The 9,941-nt window shown below is 24.2% G+C and overlaps 1 protein-coding gene across 5 annotated transcripts in view; it reads right to left on the bottom strand.

The window, feature by feature from the left end:
* Positions 1 to 9,941, bottom strand: part of LOC117172533 (palmitoyltransferase ZDHHC15B-like) — a 37,031-nt gene that overhangs the window by 2,168 nt on the left and 24,922 nt on the right. For 2 of the 5 annotated variants that reach the window (XM_033360568.1, XM_033360563.1), the window contains one exon: positions 7,593 to 7,726. The exons of 1 other annotated variant lie outside the window; for it this stretch is intronic. In XM_033360568.1, coding sequence (XP_033216459.1) covers positions 7,593 to 7,726 — 134 coding nt within the window. Of the gene's footprint in view, positions 1 to 3,659; positions 3,720 to 7,592; positions 7,727 to 9,941 lie in introns of those variants that run through there. 2 more of the 5 variants (XM_033360564.1, XM_033360565.1) reach the window with 2 other exon arrangements.

A 9,941-nucleotide genomic window follows, 5' to 3' on the forward strand; every position in this document is an offset into this window, starting at 1 on the left:
AACAATTGTCATTAATAACATGTTCATTTAGAATATCTCGTTTAAAATTATACTGTTGAATGCGCATTTCTAAAACAGTTTAATCTTTTAAAACTAAAGTTTTTTTCGCTTCAAATGTTTAAATTCCAAAATATTTGCTTTGAAATTAAAAAAAATTTTATTTTGAGAACTTCAGAATGTTGCTGTTTCAAATACAATTTTTAAAAATGACGGGACAATTTTATTTTAAAATATTTAAAAATTGCGAAATTTCATATCAAAAGCCTTGACAGTCATTTATTAATTTAATAATTTTATATTTAAATATTCCATATTGTTTGGTATCAATTTTAGTGAGTTACAAATTTAATAACAATTTTTAACAATTGTCATTAATAACATGTTCATTTAGAATATCTCGTTTAAAATTATACTGTTGAATGCGCATTTCTAAAACAGTTTAATCTTTTAAAACTAAAGTTTCTTTCGCTTCAAATGTTTAAATTCCGAAATATTTGCTTTGAAATTAAAAAAAAAAATTATTTTGCGAACTTCAGAATGTTGCTGTTTCAAATACAATTATTAAAAATGACGGGACAACTTTATTTTTAAATATTTAAAAAATGCGAATTTTCATATTAAAAGCCTTGACAGTCATTTATTAATTTAATAATTTTATATTTAAATATTCCATATTGTTTGGTATCAATTTTAGTGAGTTACAAATTTAATAACAATTATGAACAATTGTTATTAATAATATATTCATTAAAAATATCTATCATTTAAAATTATAGTGTTGAATGTGCATTTCTAAAACAGTTTAATCTTTTAAAACTAAAGTTTTTTTCGCTTCAAATGTTTAAATTCCAAAATATTTTATTTGAAATTTTTGTGGTTTGCGAATTTCAGAATTTTTTTGTTTCAAATATAATTATTAAAAATGACGGGACAATTTTATGTTGAAATTTTTTAAAATAGCAAAATTTAATATTAAAAGCCTTGACAGTCGGTTATTCATTTAATAATTTTACATTTATTATACAAAATTTAATAATTTTGTATATTTAAATATTCCATAATGTTTGGCTTAAATTTTAGTGAATTACAAATTTTATCATTTTAGATTTAAATAAGCTAAATGGTTTGATTTACATTTTAGATGCATCAAACTTTATGGTTTCTTAAATTCTTCGAAATCGTAGATTATTAAACTGAAATACTTGATAGTTAATTTTTCAGTATAAAGAATTTTTAGTCAACCAATTTTGTATTATATGCCTCCAGAATAAATTTAAAATAATGAAAAATTAAGACAATAATTCCTCAAACTCAGGCCTTAAAAATTATCAGATTTTAGAACCAGGCATTGAATATTGAATTTCTAACTCAGCTTTAAAAAAAACAACAATTCTTCTATTGAAAAAAAATTTTTATGGTAAACGCTAAATTTTCAATTTCTTCCTACCATGCGTTTAGTTTTGGCATTCAAATTTAAATGCTTTAATTTCAGAAAGTATAGTTGAAAATTAAAAAATAATTAATAACTAAAAATTTCTTAATTGTTATTTTCTAAACAATTTAAATTCACTTAAAGCAATTTGAGAAGTTCAAATTTTGCAATTAAAATTGAAATGGTAGAATTTTCACAAGCATTATTGACAATTTAAAAAATGTTCATTTTTTAACGATTTGAATTTACTTAAAGTAATAGAAAATTTTAAGAGTTAGAATACAGAAAAAAGTAAAAAAAAATTTCATTTTTAATACTTCCCATTTGAAATTAATTTTTCTATCAAACATTTTTTTTAGAATAATTCGATTTTAAATGTTTATAATTGACCATTTTTCCATTTTGATCGGTGAAAACAAAGCTGAATTTATTTTTAGATTTTAGACGAATTTGTCTAATCAGTTTTTACGTTAAATCATAATTTTTTAATTTAATAAAAATTTCGATTTCTAGAATTTGATAAACTTTGTTTTTGAAACATTCAAATTAGTTTTCAATTTCAAAGTGTCAAATTTTAATCCCTTCGAATTTAAATTTCTTATAATTCAAAAGTTTTTTTTAATGGTCTATTTTTCATCACTTTAATCAGAAAATATTACATTTTTATCGTTTTGAAATTATTTTTGAAATTTTAATCTGAATTCAAACAATTCCCAGATTCTTGAATTCAAAATGAAATTGTTTAATTTTGAATGATTTGAATCAAAAATTATACAATTTCAACACCTTCCCAATGAAATTGTCCAATTATAAAAATTTTATTTTGAAAGTTTTTAACTTTGAAATTTTTTGGTTTAAAAATGTTAAATTACTTAATTTATTCAGGAATGATACAAGCTCAATTCTTTTTCATTCTATTTGAAATATTGTCACAATGAAAATTTCCGAAATTTCAAATAACCTCAACAAATAAAACTACCGAGAAAGTTTATTAACAAAATTGAAATCCTGAAATGACTAAATTTCAAATTCCAAAGGTTTGAAATAAAAAATCTTTAATTAAATTATCTTTTTCGTCTTTAAAAACAATATTATTTAGACCAGTGAATATATTTATATTAGTGCATACATTTCTTGAATTCCTAAAATTTAATAAATTTCAAATTTATTGAAAATTTCGGGAATTTAAAATTTCTGAATTCTTCTAGTTTCGTTAACTTTGGATTTTGGAATATTTCGATTTCGTTAATAAATATTTTCGGTCCTACTTTTATATTTATGGTAATTTGACAATTCTGAAGATTTGAAGTGAATTCCAAAGAATTAGGCGTAATTTAATCCTGGGAGTTTAATCATTTATTTGAGTAAAATTAAATTTATTCAAAAGAAATAAAAAGAATCTCGAAACAGGTAAATTCAGTAATGGTTAACGCCTCGTTTTTAATCATATTTGAAATAGAAATATAATTTCGAATATTATTTCTGAGCTTGAGTTTCAAACAAATTTTATTTTATGCTAAACAAATTTTATAGAAAAGAATTTTTCAGACGAGGAAAAGTAAAGACTAAATCTGTCATTCTTTACAAGTACTGACACTATTTTTGTATTCTCATTTTAACTTATTTAAATTTAATTATTATATAATATATATTTTAATTTTTATATTTTCTTAAAAATTTATTCTGAAAATTGCACATCTTTTATCGACAGAAAAAACACATAATTGATGAACATAAAAAAATTCTCAAACAAAAACTGAACACTAACTTATGATAAATTCAAAAAATAAAATATTTTTCCTGTGAAGAAACTAATAACTAAAAATAATAAAACCACAAAATCATGCACTAAATTATCTATATATTAATAAATAATTAAAACCTAAAATTTCTTGCTTCAAAAGTCAATAAAAACCTGTTTGAAATGGAATAAAAATAATTGAAATAAATGACATGGATAAATAAATGCATGCTCTTTTCATATTTCTTGATTGCACAGAAATACGAGTATTAAATTCAAAACCCATTAAAAATAATATTTAAATGCATGCCTTAAAAAAAATAAAATTCAATTGAGTATACAAATTGCAAAACATAAAATATTTAGAACTAAAGCTTCCTTTTTTTATGATAGGCATCTCAAATGTTAGAATTATTAAAATACAAAATTGTAAAAATGTTAGTTTTTTGGTTTAGTTTTTTAAATGTAAAAAATTGAAACCATTACCCAGCACCAAGAGCCAATATGGTAGCTTCCTGTACCATACTCATTTCATCTATAGTGTACCTATGGATCACACGTTTAATCTAATACTTTGAAAATACACCTAATTCTAATTTTCGATTAGTGAGGAAAAAATATGATGCAATGTGACAAAAGCGTTAACGGCAATATTTGCCCAGCTTAGCTTTTCATGTTAATTTAACTTAAATTTTCTTCAATTTTAATTCCATTTAAGTACTTTTATATCGAAGTTACTTTCAGTCTGGTATAACGCAGAAAATATTAATTCGGTGGTACACTGACACGTTTGTGTATTGAAAAAATATTTATTTTTATAAAAATTTGAGATGTCTAACAGTTTCTAGAAAAGGAGAACTTAAATACAAAAATGTGCATTTTTGTACTGAAACTAAAATTAACATTAATTTTAAAATTATAAAAAGTCTATTTATAAGTGAGCTTATACAATTTCAAGTAGCAATAAGTACAAAATGTCGAAACTACTGAAATAAATAAAGCCCGTTAGAACCAAATAAAATCAAAGACCAGCATTAACAACAGATATGTTTTTAGTTGGTTCTAAAAGCTCTTGTAAATGCAAAATCGAAATATATTTACATATTGTCAGGTTCTCACACATATTGTCACCTATATCAATTATAGAGAAAAGAGGATTTAAATTTCATATCTCCGGCAAACTTAAACTATTTTATCTGTATTATGGAATTGATCATATTATTTTTGGGCTTTGGAAAAAAAAACTAGAAACATTCAGGTTATGGAATAATATCACGTTTTTGAAGAATGTCGACAACTCAAAAACTTGGTTCGGATCTCGAAAGTAAGGTTTCAAATTTTGTTTTCACGGAAACTGAATTTAGATAAACTAGGATCCGGCTAAAAATTGTAAAATTTAATTAAAGGGGAACTCCTCAGTTCATTCCAATTTCATTTTAAAAAAAATTTCCCTAGAAAAAACATTTTTGAGAAATAGAATTTGAGATATTGGATTATTCAGAAACGCCACTCGTCCCAAAAGTTTCGAGTTTGTTTGGACGCCCATTTGCAAATTAATATAAGACTGACTAGATATTACAGAAGATTACCAATCTCAAAGTAATATCGACGGCTCCACTGCAGCGAGCTCCTGTTCTCTGCAAAAACTTATTTTGAAAAATTCGAAAAAAATAAAAGCTTTTCAATAATTATGAAAGATTTGACGAGATTTAAATGTTTTTCAAGATTTCTGTGAAAATTTCCAATGGTTCAGGTTTGATTTTAAAAGAGCAATATTAAATTTTGAAGATTTCAAAAGGTGTGAAAAAATAATGCGGGAGACTTTGGGACAATTTTAAAAATCTTAAACAATTATTTTATAATCAATTCTAAGGGAAGATTGAAAAAGATTGCAAAATATTTTTAATTATTTACTATAATTTTTAAAAAGAGTTTTCAAGATTTTAAAGCAAAATTTTTCAATTTTGCTATGTTACATAATTTTAGAAAAAATGTAAGTAAGTTTAAACGATATTCAGAAGTTTTGAAATGAAGAAAAACATTTAGGTTCCTAGGAAAAATTGAAATAATTTTTTATTTCGAAAAATTAATTTCAAGAGATTACTTAAAAAGATTTCAAATATTTCAAAAATTGGCAAAGAAGAATCTGAAAGATTTTAAGGATTTTTGTTTTATTTTACAAATTAAAAAAAAAATGAGGAAAACTGTTGACCAATTTTGAAAGACCAGAAGGTTTAGAAGGTCTGGCGAGATTAAAAGATATACAATTTCTTAAAATTTCGAAAAAGAATGTCGAAAATTTTAAAGCAAAATGTTTTAATTTGGTAAGATTAAAAAATAAGAAATAAGGTAAATTCAAGAAATATTTAGTAGAATTTAAGATTTTCAAAAATAATTGTAAACTTAGAAATGTAGATTTTTAAAGATTAAAAAAATAAAATTTAGAAGCTTTGAAAGAATTTCGAAAAGTTTTAAAAGAATAAACAAATTTTCTTAAAATGTCTGTGAAAATCTCGAAGATTACAAGACAATGTTTTAGGTCTTGAATGATTTCTAAAAAATTTAAGAAAAATAGGAGTCAAATAACAATATTTTTAAGAATTTAGGACGTTTTAAATAGATTAGAAATATTGAAAACCTTGGAAATATTTCTTCCAAACTTCTGAAAGTCTTAAGCATCTTTTTAAAAAGACTCGATGTTTTCCTAATATTTTGTAAAATTCTATAAAATTAAAACAAATGTTTTTAAAATCTTCTAGATTTGGTTTTGATACATGTGAAATATTCAACAATCTTTTTTTAATTTTCTTAAGAATCTTATACGAATTATATTTATTTAAATCTAAAAACAAACTCATAATACTTATTTTCTTGTTCTGAATTCTCAGAATTTAATTTCAACTCAAATTTAAGTTTTCAAAAATTGCTATTTGAAATTTGTATGTTATATTATCATTAATATTATTATATAGTCTTTATGGTACTGAAACAAATTTTTTAATTGGTGAATTTCAATGATTACTTATATTAGGTAACTTAAATATTTGTATGACTAAAAAGAAGATTGAAAAAGCATTCAGTGTTACATGAAAATATTATTTTATTTATTTCTAGACAATGCTTCATCTTAAAACCCCATTTTTAAAGTAAAAAGCGTCTATTACGTTTTTAAACATAATAAAAAAATGTTACGTAACGGTGTTGAAAACATTAAAAAATGCCATGTACGAAATAATTATTGAAACTAGTGTGAAATGTGCGAAGATTTAAGTTTACAGTATAATATATTATACTTAAAAATTAAATTCTACAACCTTCTCAACAATTAATGTTTCTTAGTCTATCTTTACAATCCTGATGACACGCATTTTTTTATTTCATTCTGATAAGAAGAATTTCTGAAACAACGATTTTTTTATCTGTCGACCCAAAAAATCGATTTTTTTTCAAATGATTCGTAAATTGGCCAATTTTTTTTACTAAAAAAATTGCACCATGAAAAAAAGTGCAATATAGTTTACTTTAAAGCCTATGTTTGATGATTAAATATGGAGTTTTTAAAATAATTTTTTGCAACAATTTTTAAACAATTAGTATTATGTCAAAATAGGAATCTACAAATCGAATGATTTATTTTTATTTTTTATTGTAGTATCTAGAATATTTTCTTAAAATTTGAAAGTGTAAGTTTGAATGTTTTGTGAAATAAAAATAATTATATTTGACCGCGCGGACGACTCGCGCGCGCGAAGCGATTGTGCGCGAGTCTTGCGCATGGTTGCATACAATTATTCTTATTTTACAAAATATTCAGCCGTCCACTTTAAAACTTTAAGACAATATTCTAGATCTAGATACTACAATGAAAAATTACCAAAAAAATCATTTGATTTGGAGATGCCCATTTTGAAATAATACTAATTGTCAAAAAAATTGTTACAAAAAAATGATTTAAAAACTCAATTTTTAATTATCAAACATGGACTTTAAAGTAAACCATATTGAACTATTTTTTTCTTATTGTACAATTTTATTAGTTAAAAAATTGGACAATTTACGAAACGTATGAAAAAGAACCCATTGTTTGTGTTGACAGATAAAAAAAAATCCATATTTCAGACATTCTTCATTATCAAGAGTGAGATACAAAAATACGTGTCATTTTTTTTTATCCAAGAATAAGGGAAAAAATTTGTTACAAACAAAAAAATTTCGTTATAAATTTGACATGGAATGACCCATATATAAATTATATATAATTAATCAGCTCAGTTGTAAACGGACTGAACCAAAACTGGAGCACTCTGCAGTGGATCCGTCGAATATTCTAAGAAAAATTTTGTCCGTCGGAATAAAAGGGTTGACAATATTTTTGAAAAAATAAATAATATCGAGATGCGGACTACGAGAAGAAAATACCTTCGTGAGACCTGGAGGAGAGAGGTGGAGAGTCGAGCTCGGTTTCCTCTCCCCACCGTTGGATCTCCACGCCTAGTAGAGTGTGAGTATCCTCGTCGACGAGCCTCTCAGGAAAGGTTATCCCATCTCCAAAGCTGTAACCCATACCCCAATTCTATTCGGTATCACCCATTTCTTATCAAGTGTGGCGCAACAATTATTGAGTGATTTTATTTATATGAAAAAAACTAAATAAATAAAACTGTCTTTAATTGACAACTAAATTAAACTAAGTTTATATCAATACATATACTTTCAGAAGGGTAAAATCCAATCATGGTGGAAAAACGTACATACATTCCGATATGGATTAGAATATTTTTCGACTTTCACAAGGTTCCCATTAATGTCAGTTATCCTTGCTGATATTCATCAGAAAAATTTTTAACTGTTTTTTAAATAGACACTATAGTTCTGACAGTTTATTGTTACACGCAAAATTGTCCATTTACGGGCCATCCATAAACTACGCTACCAATTTTGGGCTTTTTTGTCCTCCCCCGAAAATAATTTAGTTTTTAGTTAAATACAGATTTTAAGTTTATAAATTTTTTGAAATAAAACCAATGTAAATAACATAATGAATTCAATACTAAACACTTTAAATTTCTAAAATTTTAAGCTGGAATATATTGCATTTGCAAGAAAATATTTCAATTCTCAACCAAAAAAAATATTTTCTACCCAAAGAGATGAATTTTGAATAGAAAAAGTCGAGTTTAAAAAAATTAATATTCAACCAAACAGTTGCATTAACAATAAAATTGATCAAAGTTCCAGTAAAATAGCGAATTTTTCGAAAAATAGTTCCAGATTTAACCAAATCGAAAAATTTACAAGACAAACAAACGAATTTTTCGAAGACAGCTGAATTTTGGCAAAAACGTTAGTGTTCAACCAAGAAAGATAAATTTTTAACCAGGAAGGATGACTTTTCTACCATAAAAGAAGAATTTTCAATCCAAAGGAATAAATTTTCGTTCATAAATGGCGACTTTAGAAAAATAGTTCAATCTCTAATCAAATAGTTGAATTTTCAGCATACAAAGATGCATTTTGAATCGAATGGTCGAATTTTCAAATAAAAAAGATTAATTTTCTACCCTGAAAGATGACTTTTCAACAAAAGAGAAGCTTTTAAGCTAAAAAGTAGAAAATTTTATAAAACAGTGGTTTTTTAAATAGGAAAAGAGGAGTTTTTAACAAAAAAACTATTATTATTAATTATTAAAAATCATTCTTAAAAAAAACTGTTAAATTTTCAACCAAAAATATGAATGTTTGACCAAGAAGATTAATTTTATATGAAAAAGATGAATTTCCAACTTATCCAATATAAAAGATGAAGTTTTAAAAAAACGTGGAATAGTTAATTTAAAGATAAAAAAATAATTTTTAATCAAAAAAATATGAATGTTCAATAATGTTCCATTTTCAACAAAAAAGATTAATTTTCTACCAAAAAAAGAAGAATTTTCAACATAATTATTACATTTTAAAACCAAAAAGATGAATTATCTACAAAAATATTGAATTTTCAATCAAACAGTTTAATTTTCTAGCAAATTGTTAATCATTCAAGCCAAAAAGATGAATGCTCTACAAAGCAGTAGATTTTTTAACAAAAGCTCATTTAAGAGCAAATCGTTAAACTTTCAGTTATAATTTATGAATCCTTAATAATCAAAATTAATTTTTCTTTTCAAAGTACTTCAACGTTAAGTCTAATAATAAAATTTTCAATCAAAAATATGAATTTTCAAAAAAGCATGTAACAGTTGACATTTCAACCAACATTTTTAACCGAAAATATTACATTTTTACCAAGAAATTACGAATTTTTAACCAAATAGTTCAACTTTTGAAATGAAAAAGATCAATTTTTAACTAAAAATGGAACAGTTTGATTGTCAACTTAAAAAAATTATTTTCGACTAAACATGAAACAAATTTTAATAATAATTTTAATAATAATAATAATTTTAATAATCAAAAAAGTTAACTTTTTAACCGAAAAGATGAATCTCCAACTAAAAAAAAATGCATTTTTAACAAAATAGTTAAATTTTGGATAAAAAGTTGATTTTTTAACAATATAGATTCATTTTAAACAAAATATTTAAAGGGGGAGGGTCGGTAAGGCCGGTTTTTGGCCTAATATATTTTTGGACCAAAAAATCTGAAAAAATCATGGTAGTATCTTATAAATATCCCGAGTCGATTGCACGCTAAACGGACTACCCTCCACCCCCCAGTCACCCCTACAAATATAGGAAACACCACTACCCACCAACTGTATTTTCGAGAGAT

The sequence above is a fragment of the Belonocnema kinseyi genome, chromosome 5 (genome assembly GCF_010883055.1).
Source record: "Belonocnema kinseyi isolate 2016_QV_RU_SX_M_011 chromosome 5, B_treatae_v1, whole genome shotgun sequence".
In the NCBI taxonomy this organism is placed as follows: Eukaryota; Metazoa; Arthropoda; class Insecta; order Hymenoptera; family Cynipidae; genus Belonocnema; species Belonocnema kinseyi.